Consider the following 22,175-nt stretch of genomic DNA (forward strand, 5'->3'; position numbering starts at 1 on the left):
GGACAGGTTTAAAATGGGACAGGCATGCACTTGTCACCTGGTTCCTGAAGGACATGGGGTCGATGGGATCCTCAGCAGCCAAAGACACAGATGACAGTAGGATGAAGAGGAGGATGATGTTGGTGAAAGTAGTTGCATTGATAATACGATGGCAGAGTTTCCGGAATCTGAAAGGGTTAAAATACATGTTTTTTTTAAAAATGACAATGTTGAAAGAATGTGTAAAATGCCTCCAGCAGGCGGGGATACTTTTCAAAAAGTTCATCAGGAACTATAAGTTAAGTGACGCTGGCAAATTGTGGAAAACATTTTTGCCAGACAGCGTAGTCTGTGCCATGTAGGGGAGTGAATTTCCCTTGCTAATTAACTGACAGTATTGAAATGTGCATGTGAAGCAGATTCAAGGCAACCCAGTTGGCACCATTTTAACCACCGTTAAACCAGTTCCAAAGCAGGAACTTTTTCCAGGGCCCCAGGAACCATTTCAGACACCTCACAAACCCTTACCTGCATTTCTACCAGAGGAACCAGGGTCTAAGTTTCATTCCTTAGCCATAATTCCTAGAGCCAAAAGACTCCATGCTCTAGAAGTAGTATTTTCCAATGGCCTACTAGCTACCAAGGAAGTACAAAATGTCACTGACTGGTCAACACAAACCTCAGGCTGCTGCAACATGTTCACAGATTCATTCACATAGTAAACAGCACTCGGTGTCACTAATATTGTTGTCAGTTGGGAAGCTGACTTTTAGAGCGAGATAAAGAGATCTGTTAGAGATCAGTTTAACCAGTGTGCCTCAGTGCACACGAGACATTTCCACTAGCAGCAGCGCAGGCTTATTTGCGTCTGAATTTATTGATATGTTTGAAAATTCATTATTTGATCATCCAGGTTATGATTACAATTTCTTGTACATTGTAGAAACAGGGAACACCCATACATATACACTAGCAGGTAGAGCTGGTGCAGAGCAGTAATTTATTAACGAAAAAAGCTTACACTAAATTGGCGGGCAAAAGCAACTCTCAGCAGGTAAGCAGTCCAAAACAGAAACGCAAGTCCAACGGTGAGCAGGCAAAATGCAATATCCACAGACAGGCAAGGTACAAGGGACACAAAGACTCCAGAACACACAGATACAAGAAACCAGTGCACTTGACAGAGATACGACGACGATCTGACACAGAGCAAAGGACGAACACAGACTAAATACACTCAGGTAGGGGAGACGAGACAGCGAGACACAGGTGGAACCAATGAAAGCAATCAAAGACAGGAAGCAAAACTACCAGACACAAGAGGGAGGGAGAACATTACCCAAAACTATGACTATTATGCTTCTCTTGTTGATCAGATCTACAGTTAACACAGATCCACTATTTTTAACTATAAATGGCAATCAGACAACAAACAAAAACTTTATAGTGATACACTTGAGTTTAACTTTCTAGAACAATTTATTTGTTTCATTGCAATTATGTTCTAAAGCAGAAAGAAATAACCATAAAACACTAAGCATATGTCTCTACTTTGGAGACTCGTGTTTTCAGTCTCTTTTTCCACCTCTGCATGTCTCCTTTTCATCCATTCATTACATCCATTCAAACATCAGACTCATGCAACAGTAAGTACAAAGAACAACATGACTCTGCCTCTGAAACACCAGTGTCATTTTTAAAAATCTGTTATCAAACTATTTTACCTAATCTACATGTGGTGGGAACATTTAGTTCTTAGTAATCGACCTGAGTTTAGTTCCTGGTGCCCTTTACTACCTGGAACTATTTGGTTAAAAAGGGACTCATTAAGTGTAAAATGTATTGAAACAAACTATTTTACATTGATTAACAGATCCCTGTGAGTGGAACGATTTCTTGTATTGTGAGGAGAGCCCAGCCCAGGCCAGCCCTGTGAGGAGTCACACCTTAACTCACATGGGAACTCAACTTGATCTAGAATCTCAGACGCTTCCCACCTTTTGCTCGTTTGTCATTAAAACAGCAACCTAGGTTACACTGAAATGTAACCTGTTTTATCCAGGAAAGCCCAGAATCCAATTTGCCTTTTGCCTATGTATTAGCCATTTGGTCATCTCAGACAAACATTTGTTAGTCAGGGTATAAATTCTCTGCTCTTAGGATGCAGAGCAGAGAAATGCTGATGCAACCTGTATGTGTGTTTCTCTCCATGCTGCATGAATGCTCATCATAACCATCTGTTTTCTTCTGAAGCGTCTAGTGTGCAACATTTAGGAGGATCTATTGGCAGAAATGGAATATAATATTCATAAGTATGTTTTCATTAGTTTATAGTCACTTGAAAATAAGAATCCTTGTGTTTTCATTACCTTAGAATAAGTCCTTTATATCAAACAAACACTGGCTCTAGATAGGGCCCTCACGTTTTTGCAAGTTTCGCGGCCACCGTAGTTTCTTCTACACGCTTGGAAGGGGAGGGTGAGGCGAGCGCTATTCAGATGGTTGCAACCTGCAATTCCACTAAATGCCACTAAATCCTCCACACTGGACCTTTAAGTAAAGATTATTTTCTTCAATTTTGAACCTGACTTATATTTTTTCTTCTACACTAGTGAGGATTTGGGAACACACACTAGCTGTCATGGCACAGGTAGAACTGGTTAAATGTTTTCTTGTTAGGTCTAGGGGATTTACACTATACCAGCTACTAACAGGCCACAACATATGCCTTCACTTGCCAACAACAGGAGTGGATGCTGGCCTTAACTGAACCCCGGTGAACTTGACTAGCTTTCTGCTGCCGCTCCACTTCACGTCTTCTTGTGTTGCCAACTGTGCACTGAGCTGTTGGTTATAGTTCATTGAGGTTAACAACTAGACACAGACAGAAACCAAACCAAAATATTTTAGAGATGAGGGTTATCATCCATTCTCCATCACAGACTCAACAAAAAGCTGCTAACAGTAGCATGCCACTCTCATGCATCGATATCTCTACTGTCATCTCCTGGCATCTGCCCTCTGACAGGCTCAAATTAGATAAGACCTGCCCTCTTGAAGCTTGGCATCAAAAAATGATGAATGACAACCAGTGACCATGGTATTCCCTCCCTCATATACAAACAAACATACAAACAATGGAAAAACAGACAATATCTTCTTTATTTTCTTTCCTTTTAATCAGAATCAGAAATACTTTATTGATCCCCGAGGGGAAACTCTTTGCTACAGCAGCTCACTATCACGTCAGTGCACACAGAAATAGAAGTACTAAGCAAAAAATATAGTACACTATAATACAGGTCAGAAAATAAATTAAGTACCAAGTGGGTATAAAAACATTTAGAAACATACATCTAAAACACACCATACTGTCATAAACGCAAGATAATTTACACAAAGACATCTTCCCAGTTATGGTTTTTGAGCAACTTTTACCACAATCTCACCTACATCGACTGTAGTAAAGGCTTCTCTTATCCTCCCTCTTTCTCTCCCTCACCTCATATGCAGCCACTTAAGGACATACCAATTAGTATCCAGAATTTTTATTGCTGCTGGAGGTGGGTATGAGTAGCTGTCAGCTGCAGAGGGAGAGGTGGTGGAGTTGCTCAGGTGAGCAGCATCAAGGAGAGATAATTGGCACAGCTGAATCCGGTTAACTAATTATTCTCTCCTTAAATACAGTAGCATGCTGGACTGGGTGCGTTTTTCGAAAGGAAGAACTATTGCAAAGACCATCATGTGTGACAAAAGTTGCAATCTCACTTGATCTGTCGGTCAGTGGTACTTGAAAATACCATTTAAGGAGATTCATCTTTGTGACAGGCCTACTTTGCTCTTCCAACCTAATGTATGCTATCCTTGAGATGAGGAATAAGAAAAGCATCAGCCTTTGTCACACTGTACACCTTCCTAAAGTCCACACAAAATCTGTTGTTCTTTCTGAGCAGCTAACACAACATGTGAACTTCAAGCACTATTAGTAGCTTCAGAAACTCTAATTTCAAGCATGTACTCCACCTCCTTCTGGATTACTTGCTTCTTATGCATTGAAAACTGATATGGATGTTGTTTTGTGGGAACTGCATCTCCTTCATAGACATCATGCACAGCTCTACCAGTGTGACCGGGAACATCCACAAAACAATGCATGGTAGGCATCAACCAAACTGCATATATCCTGCCTTTGGCTTTCCTGCAAATGACCAAGGTTGGTAGCAAATCATCACTGGCCTGAGTATTGTACAACCTGGCACTCACAATATCTGGGGTAGAATGACCAGAATCAAACTCCTCTTCCTCCACCACTTCAGGCATCTTGCAACCCACCGCAATCTCACAAAATCTGCACACTTTCATTGCATTTAAATGACACAGTGTGGTTTTAGCTTGGCATTCTGGGGTCATAATTACATAAGTCACCTCCCCCAACACGCTTCAACACTCTGTATGGACCCATAAACCCAGGCCCCATCTAGCCACATGGCCCTTGGACTAACAGCAACACTAGGTCTCCTGGATTGAATGTATGCTGCACTGACCTCTTATTGTACCTCAACCTGCGACTGAAGATGGTAAGGAGACGAATACTTGGGGACTACCTGCAACTCCGCCACAACCTGCTGATAAAGGTTTGATGTAAAGTTTGACCTGCTGTCTGACTGGATGGTAAGAGGAAAGCCAGCCCAAGAAAAGAATCTAACCAGCTGTGCAATGATTGAGTTGTCCTAGATGATACACGGCGGAATAGCATCTAGATATATTGTGGCCACATCCATTATAGTTCATTTATTCATTCATTTCCATATTTGGACTTATGGCACCATACAATCTATCATAATATGAGCAAAGGGCTCCTGCTTGACAGGCAAAGGATGCCACCTCATTGCTTTAACTTTCTCCACTTCCATTGGGCCATTTTCTCCTGGTAGGCCCTTTCCTGAGCTTTCTCCTTTTATCTATCTGCTCTTTCCTTGTCTTTCTCTTTTTCTAACCAATAATGTTCTAAATCAAGAGCTTCCACCAATTGTACTGCTATAGCCAGTTTTGCCATACTTTCTTCCAAGTTAACTTCCTCTTGCTCTGCTTTTTGAGCCATCTAAACTGTACACGTCATGTTCTCAATTTCTCTTATGAATCTGTAGCCTTTATGCTAACATTATTCTTGCTGACACACAAAACCCTGAAATAGCCACGTGTTTGAATGCCACGTGAGAATCAAAATTTAACTGCGACCAACAAACGCACACTGCACAAATGGGCCTTTTAACAAGCCACAATCAAGCAACACAACTGCCAGCAATACGTATTTACATTCCCACCAGCTGTGAACTACGGAGCCTGGGAGATGTAACTGAGAAAAAAATAATCATTTGTGCTCTTGAATTAGTAATTAGTACCTTGTGGTTAATCCAGATTTTACTGGTGACGCAGCATGATAATAACCAGGTTATGCACTCAGAACCATGTAGCCTAATTGGTTTAGTTATGACAAACAGACAACTAATCTCAGGCAACACCATCAGATCTAATTCATATTAAGTTTTACTATTTGGAATCCGGCGGTGGGGCTAAATATTAGGTGTTCAAGCCCCTCAGAAGCCACAGGTAGTGGTTGTATCCTGCCGTAGATTAATGCACAGGAGAGCCTTGCATGTGCAGGTGGCAGGACAGGCTAGATTTAAATATATATATATATATATATATATATATATATATATATATATATATATATATATATATATATTCAAATTTGGTGACACAAGTCCTTTTTAAATTTTGAGATTAATTTATCCCATAACAAGGATTTACTATTCATGAATAGTGAAATTAAATTTGTTACATGGGGAAACTGAAATTACCAAAAACGTGGAATGGACAAGCCCCTAATTTGTCACAACAGGGAAATGCACACTGCTGTGCTGAAATCCAACAATCTGTTTTATTTACAGAAATTGCACCAAAATATATTAACCAAATGTATCAAATGGTCAATTAGTAGATCAGTGAGTGGATGTGTGAATGTGTAGTGTTTTATGATGTAAAATAAAGACAAGTGCAACCAAACCAAAAAAAAAGAAGGGGGTGTGGTGCAAGGGGGTAGAGCCAGCGATGGAGAGAGAGAGAGAGGGAAGAAATGGGGTCAGCTGATCTTAAATGCATTCTAGATGGACCGGCCAGATGCACCCAGTTGCTCTAATACAATCTCCCTTACCACCAGGACCTGAAGGGAGACACAGAACATAAGCAGCAGCCCAGGGCTTTTATTCACTTTACATTTAGTCACGTTCGCCAACTTCCTTCCTCACTCTCTGACGTATCCTGCGTTTCCCCAGACGTTATAGCAGAGTGTGTGTGTTACAGACACGCCAGGCTCCACCTCATCACAGCCACACCGCACTCCCTCACCGGAATACTAATTCCCAACACCTGTCACCCATCACACACCTGCACTTAATCAGCCACTCTACTCCCTATAAAACCCAGCTCCTCACCTCAGTCAGTGTCCGGTCTCGTTTATACTAAGGACAGATCAGAGCAGTCTTCCTGTATATGCTTCACGGACTCACCACTACGATTATTGGATCTTTCTCCCTGAGAACTCTGAACCCCAGCTTCTGTCGATCTACAGTCTCCAGATTGTGCCGCTCTATCTCCCGGCTCCAGTCCATCTCGTATCTCCTGAGTGTGCCGCTCCTAATCCTGGCTCCCGTCTGTCTCCTGTGTCCGGAGCTCCTGTGTGTTCCCCGTCTTCGGTGTGTGGCGCCCCAGTGCCCACACACCTCTGCCATCAGTAAGAGAAAGGACAGGATCTATTCTTCTCTATAATACTTCTGTGTTTGCAATAAACTCACAGTATCCTTACCACTCGCCTCCGGTTGTTCTGTCCGTAACAGTGTGAAGGGGATATGATGCCACTGACAGGCGACCAAATGAAACGCACCTTGTATTCACGTTACCTTGAATACAGTTACAGATTTCTCTGGATTTGAACACTGTTGGAAACATTTGGGATAATGCAAGTACACAACTCAACAAAATATATAACATAGGTCCAGTCGTTTTTAGACATTTTAATGTGGAAATGTTACATATTATACCTTAAAATATTATTTGCTATTTATTAAATTGATTGTTTTCTGCTTTTTTGGACTGTTGAGAAAATGGGGGGTAACCATGAGCCCCACCTCACTTTCATTCAATGTATATTCACTACATTTTCATTACTATCAACATCAACAATCACCAGCATCTTACTTGTTCTGAGGTCCAAAGATAAAAAATGAGCTGGCTTCTGGCATCGGCACCGCTTCCTCCTTCAACTGCAGATCTGCCATTGGACGAGGTCTGGGGCTTTCTGGGATCTCAGGGTCCTCCTCCTCATCATCACCTAACCAACAGAAAGAGGGAGGGATTAGCAGAGGCCTTTCTTACCTCTGAGCTGGAATAGTATGGTTAACAATATAGTATGGTGGCATTGGGATTTACCAGGAAAGTCTGCTGGAGGGAAAGGGTCTTTGATCTCATTGACATTAGACTCAAACTCGTCGATTTTGAGCTGCAGATTTTAAAATGATATAGTTGAAAGGTAAGAAAGAGAAAGAAAAACATATCATATTGTTTATTTTACATGGTGGATGAATGCTTTTGGATGTCTCACCTTGGCAGTAGTAGGGATGCCCTCTACACCCTTGGCCCTTTGCTCAGCCAACTTCTTTGCCAGATTTGCTTTCTCCTCTGACGCCTTGTCAGGCATGTTGGCCCTGTAAATCAACAGTGGTTGATTCAACTGGTTGTTGGCTTGTGGCATTAAAGGAATTTGCAGCATTTTACAACTTGAATCATCATGTAGTTCTGATTAAAACGACTTTATGTTAAGCATTTTAAGTGTACACCATCAGTAGGAATAATGGACGAGTGTGCTTAATGGAAATGGCTTTACAACAGGGTCCAGGTTTTTTTGATTCTCATATAAATTAGCCAATATCCCATGTCCAACTGTTTAGCCCTGCAATGACAATTAGTAAAGAGGCTGTGTACATGTGCCCTCAAAGCATGTCTTGATACAGGTGATTTGGTGTGGGTTACTGTGAGTATGGAAGTATACTGACGACAAAAGATTTGAGAAAGCACAAAGCAAATTTGGGTGCCACTCAGTCTACCTTTGGGAGCGCACAGGCACAGATTTGTAAGAACATTTGTGCATATGTGAGGACAAAATTGTGAACATAACAGATGATTTAAGCCTACAAGAGGAATTGTGTAACTACATTTGATCCAGCAACAGGGATTCTCACATTACAAGTAATGATCAAAGCTGCTCGTGCTCACTTTTGGCAGTCTGACTCCCATGAGCTTAAATTCAAACTGAGTGCAGAGCGTCACCTGTTCAATCTGATCTGGAAGTGAAGGGTCGGCATGTTAGACCCTTTCTGATTTTCTGAACCAGATGTAAGGTTTTCTTATTTCTTCCTTTTACGTTTTTATGAATAATTTTAACAATTATTAGAACCATTATAAGAAAAACATTTATGAATGAGGCTCACTGTCACTTCAGAGCTGAATGCTGCCCTCAGAAATCTAATGAGGCTGATATGAGGTGGTTGGGTTTACAGTGATCTGATCCGACTCCATGAGGGATTCAAAAAAAGCTAATGGTTCAAACAAATACTACTACTAATAACTAACTACTACTAATAATAAAATGATTACGGATTGTGGCTACATTCAGAATGACAGCATTTTCATAATACATCGGTTGGATCTCCAGAATTTGTCGTATGTTGTGCTGTGTAGTCATATGTGGACCCAAAGGCAGATAGCACGGATGGCTACAGTGTTTATTGGGGTTGATGTGGTTTACAAGCAGGTACAGGCAGACAGACCGGTAGGCAGACCAGTAACAAACAGGTAACAGGGAAGTGGGTTACTGCTTGGGAGTGGTGGAAACAGGGAAGTAAGTCCAAGGTGGCTAAACAGTCCAAAAGGGAGCAGGCAAAGTACAAAATCCAGAATCCAGAATCCAACCAAGGTCCACGGGAGACAAAGAATCCAAAACAGAACTCACGGTAAAACTGCTGGGGAATTGGGCACTAGAACCAGGTACAGCAAAAAGTGCACCAAACAGTGACACAAAAAGGTCAGGAACACTCACAAGACATGAACAAGAACAAAAAAAACAAACAAAAAAAAAACAACAACTTAGGAATCACTCAAGGCCGGTATAACACGGGACAGGAACAACACCATGTGTAACAACAATGACCCAACACCGAACAAAGACAGAGACACGGACTAAATACCCTTGGGGAGGTGAGACAACGAGACACAGGTGCAAACAATTAAGGAAGGGCCAACAATCAAAACTGGAGGGAAAACAAAGCCAGGAAGTAAAACCACAAGACACAAAAGGGAAGGAACACACTACAAAATAAAACAGGGAATGAAAAACCTTAAACTACCACAGAATTTAGCTGAACTTCAGTCTACAGTGCAGATCCACATGCACACAATTGTTGAAATTGTAGGCTAAACAATAAGGCATATAGGCAGAAAATGTGTAAATTAAATGTCCTAAATAAATTGCCCCTTACAGAGGAGCAATATATATTAAAAAGCCTACTTTTTTCCTTGTGCGGGCTGTTACTTCCCAGGCAGGGGAAAGGTGCCTGTTGTGTTTGTTTTTCTTCCCTCCTGCTTGTCTTACCCTTGTTTTTGTTTTCAGAGGGATTAGTCAAGCCTAGTTTTGTTGTATTAATTTCTATTTGTTTGGCACGGCCACCTTGTCCTGTCACCCCCACATTTTGAGAACCTTTCTTTATGTTTGTAAGTATCGAGATTAGCTGAAAATAAATCAATTTAATTTTCACTTCTATTCTAAAAATTTTTTGGTTGACGTGTTATCGGCATGATCTGACATCCGGATGCGAGTGTCCTGTTGCAGCTTGCTAGAAAAAAAAGCAACCTCTTGTGGTCTCAAGTTCTCAGAAGCGACAACAGCTGGAGAAAACTGAGAGAACAGATGCAGATACAAGAATGATGGAGATTGCAAGCTCTAATCTGATTCTGTGCACTCTCAAAGAATGAGTAGTGCTCAGAATTCGTTTAGTGCTTTCTCAAATCTTATGTATGGAAATATTTTGACAAGAGTCACATCAACAAGGGACTCTGACTTCTCAAACTACATTATTGCACCCAAATTATTCTAAGATCTTCTGGCAGTTTGTTCCAGTTGCATACAGCATAACAACTAAATGCTGCTTCAACGTGTGTCGTTTGGACTCTGGGCTGTACTAGCTGACCTGAGTCAATAGATCTAAGAACCTTACTCGGTTTATATTCTTTGAGCATATCAGAGATGTATTCTGGGCCTAAGCCATTCAGTGATTTATAGGTTAGTAGCAGCACTTAAAAATCTACTCTGTAACTAACTGGAAGCCAGTGTAAAAATTTTAGAACTGGAATAATGTGCTCTGTTCTCTTGGTCCTGTATAAAACGCAAGCGGCAGCTTTCTGAATGAGCTGCAGCTGTTAGTGCACATGCACCAACGTGCATGCTGCCTGTCGCCGTAGCTCTGTCTCGTCGTCTTACTTTTCCAACTTTTAGCTTTCCTTTTTCTTCCAAACTTGAGTAACTTGTGAGTAAGTATAATTTTAAACTACGCTCTTTACGAAGATGAAAGTAGAAAGTGTTTTAGTACTTTTTTTCGCCGTGGAACTTCTTCTCCTGCTACTTGGTCAGGGCACCGCTGCAGAACAGCTGTTTGGCCGCATTGTTTACACCAGGGAACAGCTGATCATGCTGAAGCCGAGCGGCATGGCACCCAGGACAACCGATGTCCCCACTGAGATCTGGTGGAGAACACACCGAGGATGCAGAGGTGGAACGAAGAGGCGAGAGAAGAGAGAGGGGTGCAGACAAGAGACTTAAGAACAAGAGATTTAAGCCGTGTCTGCCTTCTCTCGTAATGGGCAACGCGAGATCACTGGTGAATAAAATGGACGAGCTAACAACGTTAGCCCAGAGTCAGACGGAGTTCCGCGAGTGTAGTTTGATGTGCTTCTCAGAGACATGGCTACACAGGATATCCCGGACTATAACATTTCCATCAACTGCTTTCAGACTGTTCGGGCCGACAGGGATCCCACCAGGAGCAGTAAGCGGAAAGGCAGCGGGCTTGCTGTTCTGCTGGTGGTGATCAATGTTGTTGTTGTTGTTGGCCCAATGGCAGCATGCAAAGATTAAACAAGATTGGTCCAAGAAGTGATCCCTGGGGGATTCTGTCTGCCTTAAAGATCTGATTTGTTTCTCAAATCAGATCTTTAAGGCAGACTGTCCACATTGTTATTTGCAAGTGATCAGGTCGTATTTGTGTGTCCAGACATTTTCTCATCAAGAGTAATACCCAAGAGTTTCGTTTCTGTAACCTGCTCTATAGGATTACCCTGAATTGTGAGACACAATTTATGTCTTTTCTTATGTGCATGTATTGAACTAAAAATTATACATTTTGACTTAGACACATTTAATACTAATTTGCTCTGAATTACTCAATTGTAAACCAAATTAAGTTATCGCTCAAGGCTTTTGTTTATATCGTTAAATGATTCCGTGGCAAACACAGATAGGCCATTAGTAAATATTGAATATAATAGAGGTCCCAAACAACTTCCCTGTAGTATTCCACATTCAAGCTTTCACATGAGAGATAAACTGCCATTGAAAAAAACATTTTGCATTTGATTAGGTAAGAAACTTCTAATCCACCTGACTGCAGATGGTTTAAAGCCATATGCAATAAGCTTATTTAACTTAATTACATAGAAGACAACTCTAAAATCTAAATAAGACAGCTCCCACAATCTATCAGTGTAGTTCAACCACTCGCCAGTCATTTGTGTCAAGGCTGTACAAGTAGAATGACCTTCCTTAAATGCACGTTTAAATTCACAATTCAAGCCATTACCAAGAAAGTAATTTAAAATCTGATTTTAAAAAACAACTTTTTCCATGAGTTTGCTCAGGACAGGGAGAAGAGCAATGCACCTGGGTTAGATCCCGTAAATGTCTCTCTTGTTTTTAGGCATGGGAATAACTTTGGCAAGTTTCCAGGTTTGTGGGCCCACTCCCTCTTTTACACCTAAACTTAAAATGTGACATATGGCTATAGCAAGAAATCCAAAACTGATTGTACAAGTCAGGTGGCTTGTCTTCCTTAATTTGTGATAGAAGTTTTTTTGATCCCATATACATTCACTAACTGGAAATCAAAATTACAGTTTATACCATCCATAATATAATGTAATTCTGATTAAATTATCAGACAGACAACTATTCGAAGAGGTTAACTGTTGTCTAAATGTTTAACCGTATCAACAAAGAAATTATGGAAATACTTAGCAAAATCAGCAGTTTTTCCAGAATTTCTTTCCATCATTTTGTATCATTTATTTTGTGTTATAGTACTTTTTCTATTCATTGATAGGACTACATTTCTTAATGGACAATACTCTTTATTTCTTGCTTTCACCAGACAATATTGTTGACTTTTCTTTTTGTAGCCATATAAGCTCCTCATCTAGCCAGGGACCTTTAGCTGATCTTACTGTCATCTAACTTAGTGAAGCATGTTCATTCTTTGTCGCTGATAAATTGTCACTGAAATTTCTGTGATCTTTTTAATACAACTCTGACCCTGTGCTTGGGATTTTCTTTTTTCTGGATATAGCTATAATATGTGATCACTAAAACCAAGGGTGTAGGTTGGTCTCAACATTGGTAGGGACACAACAATCCAGGGACAATTCTGTCCTCCCAAAATATTGGTAGGGACATGTCCATATGCAAACCTACGCCCTTGACTAAAGCGATCTGGCACAGATACTGCCTTTGACCATAAGTGCTCAGCATTAAATATGGTCAAGGTTTACAACCTGACATAAATTACATGTCATATATTACATATATTTATAATGTCAACACGTTTTCTCCTCATCGGGCATGTTGTTTATGCCCTTTCTTGGTAGATTTAGTGACATTACAATATAATTTACACACAATCACGATCTGTCCATCAAAGTGTCAAGAGTTAGTCCATAGTAATGCAGTTACGATCATATCTGAAGTTTGCATAGTTGCCTCCGTCATTGGTGGCAACAGCTCAGACCTTTTCTTAAATATTTGCTCAGAGTCTTCATTAGGGGTTCAAGCCCTGAAATGGCTGAAACCCTTTTATGCTTGTGCAGGTTCATTATTATTATTGTTGTTGTTATTTGTTGTCTGCTGCTTCGGCTCAAATTCCCGTAAGCTGGAATGAGCTAGAAACATGAAACTTGGCTCAATAACTGGAAATTATGTGCATGTGCAAAAATGCAATTTTGAACAGGCCACGCCCCTCACACCGTAAGTCCAAATGACTCGAAATTTCTCTCACAAGTCCAGCTCAATGTGCTCTACAAAAAGCCTCTTGGAGGCCACCTAACTAGATTTTCCGCCATTTTGAATTTTTTGAAAAACACATTTTTGACATCTCCTCCTAAACCATAGGTCCAATTCCTACCAAAGTTTTGGTGGATCATCATTGGATGAAGCTTATCAAAGCTGTATAAAGCTTGTTGATATCTTATTTAGTTTTCAAGATGTTGACCAAGGAATTTCAAAAGGGGCATGGCTTGGCCCATAAATAGACCAAAGTCAACAACTGTTGGGCCAATCATCACAAAACTTACAGGATATGTCCACATAATTACCTGAAACATATCCTGAAAGTTTCCTTCATAACGACCGCTAGGGGGTGCTACAAGGGCAAAACACGTGTGCGTGGCATAACACGAATCAGACTATGAATCAGAAAATGTTTGTTTTCTTCATTCTCTTTGTGAAAATGCAAAAAAAGGGATTTTTCTGTTTCTGTCACGTCTAGGCCACATTTAACCAGGTCCAGATCAAAAGCTTTAAACTTCTAACGGTCTGTGTTGGCTTGAACCCCGGAATTGTCACTTGCGGCTATATTTTATGTATATTTTTGTAGTTTTCTCTTGCTCGGGTCATAATCAACTGTTTGTCTTTGAATTTCAGGAACTATACAATCTAGGTTCTTGAGCGTCTGACTGAAACAGCCGGTTTTGTTGGTTGAAGCAAGAAACAAACAGTGGTCTCGACCACCATCCGCCCCTCCTTGTCCTCCAAGTATGAAAGTTTGCTTTCTGTATGGTAGCTGTAGTCCAGCTAGCCAAGCTAGCTTCCTCTGACCCTGGTTGACAATGTGGTGTTATGTAGTCAAACAGCCATTTTCTCCAATAATCAGTACATGGACAACGTTGTTACCAGGATGTATCAACAGTACTGACACCAGTTCAAAATAATTACTGGTGACTGTGGTTGAAACAATGCAGCAGCGTGCATTGCAGTCTAATGTTTGTGGTTTTTTCGTTGATCAGACCTTCAGTTAACGCTCTGTTTTGAGCTAGATGGTGCATGAGAAAACAAATCTAATTTAAAACTTGGGAGTTGTTGATTAATCTGTTGTTTGTCTGGGTATAAAACGCTGTTGTTGTAATGTGTCAGAGCAGTCTGATCAGCTGCAGTGTCAAATCACTAACAGATTTCCATTAAAGGGTTTACATGTTAAAAAGACAGCCTTAACAGAAGTCTCTTATCAGACCCCTTTATTGGAAATCTGGTAGTGATTTGATGCTGCAGCTGATCAGACTGATCTGATCCGATCAACTGTTCATCACAGCATCACTGCAGTTTATCAGGACATATAACAGATTCAACAGTTTAGATATTTATTATTTTATTAGTTACGAATAGTGGATCTGTAGGTCTGATTAACAAAATAAACAAACTAATTTCTTCATTTATTATAAACATTTTTTCTCCATGATTTGTTCTTTAACATAATTTCCATGAAGTCCCATTCAGAGGCTGAAAATCTGTGTGTCAGGTAGAAATATAGTTTTGTATTATACATAATTTCCACTTTCCCTAAAACATTTAGGTTGATAAAAAAACAATTACTAAACATTTTAAGACAGTCTATTCATAACCTGGATTATTAGATAATTAATTTACAAACATAATATCAATAAATGCAGATGCAGACAATTCATCTAAAAAATATCTCATGTGCATTTAGTGGCTGTGCAGTGAACTCCACTAATAAAGTGGTTGGACTGATCTGTACAGAGTATAAATACAGAATGCATGTTTTTAATAAATATCCAGACTTTGTCAAACAGTATTTAAGTGGAAACATACAGTTGCAAGATGCCAGAAGTGAGGGAACTGGGATGTACCCTGCATGTCCAAAGTCCACATCTATTGTTAGAGGTACAAAAAATCCAGTCCTCCAATGTCATTGACAGTCATTTGCAGTAGCTCAGTAACTTTCTTTCCAATAATTAAGTTTGTCAAATTCCTGCCTTCCTAGATTTCCCTTCAACTGTAAGAAAGAGCTGTTATTGTGAAGTGAAAATGGTCATGCGTAACAACTCAGCTGCAAAGCAAAGCAAGTGCGGAAGCACTACACAAAAAATCATTTGTTCTGGGGAAACTTGGAGGCCTTGTGGTTAAGACGCATACCATACAACTGCACGTGCCTTGTTCGTTTCCAGCCAGGGCCCTTTGTTGCATGTCATCCCGCTTTCCTTTTCAATGTTTCCTGTCTTTTTCTTTACTGTCACTATTCAATAAAGGCAAAATCATTTGTTCTCAGAAGAGCAGCTGGAGTGGTGTAAAGAACACCACCACTGGACTATGGAGCAGTGGAAATGTGGTCTTGAGTGATTAATTGGGCTTTCCTATATGGCAGATGCCAGGAGTACGCTACCTGCCTGAATGTGTAGTCCACATACTTTTGGCTAAATAGTGTACATTATTTGGCCAGTACAATAGTCACTTTGTGACACAATGTGGAAATATGCAAATATTCATAGTTGTGCGTGAGATTGTAAGTCAGTTTAAAACATGAAAAGATGGGCTTTGATGAACTAGATATGTTTCACTGTGAACATTTAGGAAGACTTACCTGAGTGCTTTCTTGCGTTTTATCTCCTCTGCTTTCTCTTTCTGTGCCAAAGTCAGAGACTCAGCTTCTGCCAAATTATCAACAGCAATGGCCAGGAAGACATTTAGAAGGATGACTGAATGACAGGGTAGTCAAAGATTATTACAGTGATTTGAATTGAACTGTAGTTATCAGGGTTGGAGTTCAGTGTTGGTTAAAGATACACACACACACACACACACACACTCTATAAGGATACAATTTCCACAGACAAAGAGGATGATGAAGTAGATGCTGACTAGTATACCAGGCATGCTGGGTCCTCCATGAGCCATGATGCCATCGTACATGACTGCATTCCAGTCCTCACCTGTCAGGATCTCAACATATATAATATACACATCATCGTTATCAGCATGTTTTTTTTTTTTCATTTAACAGTTTAAATCATATTATTTAAAAAACTGAAAGTTTTTATGACAGTCTCAATCTTCCTCAACATAGCAGCATGGGATTCTCTTGGATAATTTAACAATACAAATAATTGCAAATAATTTTATATACATAAAACACATATTTCAAAATATTTCAACTTTTTGAGAAATTACATTTTTTTCCCATCAATTTATGATTAGTGGTTGTGAAAACTTATGAAGCTGTTAGTATCAGAAGCCACTACTATGGAGAGGAAGGTGCATATGTAGGAACTGTAACAATTCAGTTGTGTGATTGCAAGATTCATTTAAAAGTGACACAGAATGCAAAAGTTGATCAATTGAGGGATCTAACAAGCATTATTAAAATGCAGTAGCTGACCTGTACTACTGATAATTCAACCAGGACAGCTTGGTGCTCCAAATAGCCCACAGTCAACTCACACAATACGTTTACTTTTAGAACAGTGGATGCTTGTACCTGGAACACTGTGATGAGGGCCTGAGGGAAGCTATCAAAGGTGCTGCGGGGTTTGGGTTGGTTGGGAAAGTTGAACTTCCCTCCAAACACCTGCATACCCAGCAGGGAGAAGATGACAATGAAAAGGAAGAGGAGCAGCAGCAAGCAGGCAATGGAACGGACCGAGTTTAAGAGGGAAGCCACCAGATTACTGAGAGATGTCCAGTATCTAGGGTACAAAACATCAATTGAATAAATCATTTGTTATTCCACCAGATTATTCAGTATTCAATCATAACATTTGGCACCAACAGAAGATTTGTAACTTATATTGGAATTTATTTTTGTTTTGAAATGAGTTTGCCCAGCAGAGAGCACTGACAAGTTTATTTTCCAACTGTAAAATGTTCCGCTCACAACATATCTTGGTGACACTTTTTTAATAATACAAAATGAATGTCCTTTTTAAAAACGTTTGTGTATTTTGTGTGTTCATGTAAAAAAAACACTATCAGCGTTGTTATTAGATTAGCATTGTTAATAATTAATAATAGCCCACACTGTACACTGTACATCTTCATCCTCATTCTCCTCTGTCTTAAGCTGTGTTTGGGTTTATACTTTAGAGGCTTGACACAGAAATCAGCACAGCAAGGAAACCTATGATCACAGCTGCAGAAAGATCACACACCAGAGATACCAACGCCTGCATCCTACACTAAATTATAGGTATACAATAGGTTTCTGGGACTTTGGAAGCCAATATCCCCTTTGTCATGGAGAAGCCTGCTTTACTTATCCTTTTTGCTGGGTCTGCTTTTGGGTTCAGTTCCTGTCTGTGAGCTACACCAAATGTCAAAGAACAAACTATATGAAGCTTTGGCAAAAGTTCAATAGGGAAGATATTTTCCCTCAAATTCTGCCTTTATTCTGCTAAGGGTGAATGTCTGTTATATTTTCCTGTTCTAATTTGGTCTGTCTCTTCCGCTTCACTGCGCTGTCAAAATCCCTTCGTTCACAATTCCAACGTCACCACATCTGACCAATTATCTTTCTGCCCGCATTCCTCAAACCAATCATTTACCATTTATTACTTGATGCAACCCTGAATTTAGTATTTAATTTACTGTCTCACTGTCGTTAACCTCCATTGTGATGTCTGACATAATGCGCCCTCTCTTGTTTTTTTTTTTACAGCAGTTTGTAATCTACAGTCAACACCAAATACAAGCAATATAAAAGCTAAGGCTTTGTTAAGTTTTTATTTAAGCCTCATGCATATGGTGTACTCAGTGCTTCAAAAGAACTGAAGGATCAACAATCAAACAGCAAAACCTAAACAAATAAGTTGATAACTATCATTCAAGGGTGAAACACAAAATTGTCAATAAGGAGTAATGACTGACTAGCTGGGTTGGTAAAAGAGTCTTTCTGTGGTCAGGTCAATGATGGATAATGACCATATTGCTAACGACATACAAATTGCACATAATAGCTATGCTTAATAAAAGCTATCTCACCTGGTGACTTTGAGCAGGCGAAGCAGCCGTATGCAGCGCAGCACAGAGATGCCCATAACTGACATGACACCCATGTGGACAAGGATGAGCTCCGTAATGCCAGTGGACACCACAAAGCAGTCAAAGCGATTGAAGAGAGACATGAAGTAAGAGGGCAAGCCTAGAGCATACATCTTCATGAACATCTCAAGGGCAAACATAGACAGCAGTAGCTTATTGGCATTGTCTGTTGATGGTGGATGTGTTTGGGGCCAATAGCATGAAGGAAGACAAGAGACAGAATGAGGGATAGAAAAAGACAGACAAACACAGAGAGTTATTTATTTTTTCCAAGATTATAGCAGTATTCAACAGCATGGAAAATATGAGAATGGAGCGTGCCACATGAATCATTTTATACATTTTCAGTGGTTAATTCTAATAATTTGTTACCTTTAAAAACAGTTTATAAAGTGATTCATTATTTTTACAGAAAACAATGCATTGTTAGAATCAAATCAAGTGAAGCAAGACTTAGGGTTGGTTCGAAGGCATTTTATCAAATATAAATCCAGTCCAAAATCCCTTACTGAATCACTACTCATAAATTACCACAGTTATAAATTACTAAAACTTGAATTTGTGAGACATTGAGATGTAGGATTATGATGATGATGAACAATTGAACTATTCCACAGAAAAGTGATGCCCTCTCCTAAACAGCCTGCCTATGACTCATAAACAAGCTCTGTGAGAATTCCAAGATAAACTTCCCCCAAATATCCTGTTGCACTCTCCTTTCAGGTCATAAAACGACCCACACCAGGATTCAGAGAGGGCGCCAATAAAAGTTAAGTGACAGTGAGCCAATTTATGACCCTCACTAATCCCCCCTCGGGATGATATCTGGACTTCATCAATAAAGGGAACAAGGATCAAACTAAACCAACTTTGCAATTCAGAGTCAAATGTACATTAAGTGATATGCCATGTTTAATTAATGTTATAAGAAGAATGTGAAGTTTATTTCAACATGATTTTGATACAGGAACTGAACTAATCCACAAAGGAGATGTAAATTGGAATGTCAAATGTCACACCTCATGTGTGCCTGCTAGGGGGGGTTGGTTCTTACCCCTTCTTCTGCATGCCTCTCAGAGACAAACAAAAGACATTCTTTGTAGAATAGGGACATAACACTGACATGTATTGATTTTATTTTACTTTCTCATTTGCTGCTATAAGTATATGTATGCATATATATATATATATATATATATAGGAACATATGTGTATTAATAATAACAGATGTAACATGATTGTCATTTATGACATTTTCCTGGGTTACCAGTCTATTTCTCATAATGATGATATCCTGTCATTCATATAATAGGTGTTTAGTGTCTTTCAGCAACTGATGAGACTTCTAATATGGAAACATTCAATTGGTAAGAAACCATTGATTGTTTAGGAAGAAATTAGTACAGGAAAACAAGTAAGAAAGAACAGATCTGGGGCGGGAGCCCCCTGGACAGAAGACTACAAAACAGAGAAAGCCCAAACTCACTAGTCTAGGCTTCTCTCCTCTTCAATGCACACTTCTCTTCAATACTTTGCAGACCCTTAGCAAAATTCAGTGACTACCCCAGCTCTGCAGTCCATGCTTTTCTTCAGACCCCAGTCGGGCCCATGAGAATCAACTGAATCCTGAGCTGCACAGAACATGATGAAGGCCAACATCCAGCATTCTAACATGAACACAACGAAGTTAGAGCTGACCAAACTGTGAGTGAATCAAACTCTGAAAGCCATCGAGACTACAGAACACCGCCTTCTGAGAGAGACCGATTCAAGCCGAGTCGCACCGTGGTATCGACAATGCTCGAAGAAGCCCGAGCTCTTGGGAGCTGGGAGGAATCACTGGTTGAACTGTGCATGAGACTCAATGTATCAGAATCAGCTGCGCCTTCCTCCTCACTTCCAGTGCAACTTGTCACCTGGCTATCTGAACCACCAGGTAAAAAAACATCACTTTTCCTTGTTTTATTTGGGTTGATGCTAATAGGTTACTAACAAGTAATTTAGTGTGAGGTCAGGAATAGAATCTCCTTTCAATATAATCATGATATCAAAGTGCTTCTCCAAACTTCTCTCAGTTCCTGAATGGAGCATAAAGGGTGATGTTCACTGCTCAATGCCACAATTATCCACTTATCTGATTACACTGGTCCTCTATCATTTATCAGTTATTCATCGCTGTATTCATAACATTCATGGCTGCATTTATATTCCTCTGTGTGTCTAGTAGTTATTAGTTGTGTGTGTAATAAATGTTTCACATATAAATATTGTTGCCTTTGTTTTCTGTAATTTACATTCAGTCACTTTCCATATCCGTTCCTTGTTTTACCTCTTGCTACCTGATTTCAGGTTAATTCCCTCACAAAGCTAATTTGTGAATTATCTCTTGACAAATCAAGAGAAACGGCTTAGTGTAAAACTGAGCCAAATTTTAACTAGACCTCAAATGGTGGAGAATGTAAATTAAGTTGCTGCTGCTTCGTATACACTACATATTGATACAGAATGCAGGCAGATGCACGTAGTGCACAGTAGCCTTAACAGCTTTATAATTAAGCCTCTTTCTGACGAGACTCTCAGTTACAAGGAAAAGAAAGGGCAGACTTGAATGAATTTCCTAAGTCTGAAGAACTGAATTAATGTAATAAAAAATAGCAGGCGTTTGGAGATGGTGGTAGAATAAAAAAGTACTTGCCAGTCCAGGCAGGGTTAATCTCAATTGTCAAATTTATGTTTCAGGGTTGACTGAGACATATTTTCAGTAGAGCACTTCCCTACTTGTGACTATCAACAGCCAGATGTTTTGCTCAGCTGGTCGGAACGCACATGAGAAAATGTTGATTTGTGAAAGATATGATCAGCGGTGTCGCTACATCCGTAAACATCCTGCCCGATCGGTACTGCACGTGTGCAACTCTCAGCAGAGATGAGAAGGAAGCGAGATGGCTCAATCGTAAGCTACTTCCATACACTATATATGTAGATTACTTATTTTGTCATATATCAGATTTATGTACACTGGGCCACTCTGAGGTTGTTTCTGAGCCGAATAAGCCTGCCCTAGGGTGTACTCTGAGCTAGTTTAAAAAGGCAGCCATCATTTTGTGTTTCCCTACTCTTGGTGACAGCCAGACTTTGCTAGATCTCCCCAACTGCCACCGTGGGCACAGCTTACTATATGTAGGTGAAACTCCTACATTAAATTTGTTACCAAAGTTTCGGACCCCCTCAAGGCTTGCAAATAATTACACCTTAATACACTTCCCGGCTTACTGGATGGTAAGCCGGGAACAAAAAAAACGAACTGATTCATTAAAATTCGATCATGAAATGAATCAGTCTCTTAAGAAGGATTGAATTATTTTAAAAAGATTGACATTGTCTTCTGTTTCAAAGAAATTACAGAGAACTTCTTTTATTTATATCAAAATGCCTAATAACTGAATAAATGAAGGATTAATAAGGTATATAATAAAGAAAATAAACAAACACATGAATACAGTTATGGAATGATGAGGTAAACCTTAAGTTATTAGTGATAGTGAGGTGAGATATTTTAGTGAAGGTGGACTTGCTGGTGTGTTTTGGATCATTGTCCTGCTGCAGAACCCAAGTTCACTTCAGCTTGAGGTCACAAACACATGGCCGGACATTCTCCTTCAGGAGTTAGACAGTGGTAGTAAGCAGAATTCATGGTTCCATTTATCAC

General features: G+C 39.8%; 1 protein-coding gene across 2 annotated transcripts in view; it reads right to left on the reverse strand.

The window, feature by feature from the left end:
- The window catches only part of LOC122861584 (dihydropyridine-sensitive L-type skeletal muscle calcium channel subunit alpha-1-like), a 147,575-nt gene that overhangs the window by 72,157 nt on the left and 53,243 nt on the right, over nucleotides 1–22,175 (reverse strand). For both annotated transcript variants that reach the window (XM_044166206.1, XM_044166216.1), the window contains 8 exons: nucleotides 18,407–18,632; nucleotides 16,908–17,115; nucleotides 16,252–16,372; nucleotides 16,014–16,128; nucleotides 7,643–7,745; nucleotides 7,471–7,540; nucleotides 7,240–7,372; nucleotides 38–167 (listed from right to left, as the gene is read on the reverse strand). In XM_044166206.1, the coding sequence (XP_044022141.1) occupies nucleotides 38–167; nucleotides 7,240–7,372; nucleotides 7,471–7,540; nucleotides 7,643–7,745; nucleotides 16,014–16,128; nucleotides 16,252–16,372; nucleotides 16,908–17,115; nucleotides 18,407–18,632 (1,106 nt within the window). The remainder of the gene's footprint in view (nucleotides 1–37; nucleotides 168–7,239; nucleotides 7,373–7,470; nucleotides 7,541–7,642; nucleotides 7,746–16,013; nucleotides 16,129–16,251; nucleotides 16,373–16,907; nucleotides 17,116–18,406; nucleotides 18,633–22,175) is intronic.

This window comes from Siniperca chuatsi, linkage group LG2 (genome assembly GCF_020085105.1).
Source record: "Siniperca chuatsi isolate FFG_IHB_CAS linkage group LG2, ASM2008510v1, whole genome shotgun sequence".
Lineage (NCBI taxonomy): Eukaryota > Metazoa > Chordata > Actinopteri > Centrarchiformes > Sinipercidae > Siniperca > Siniperca chuatsi.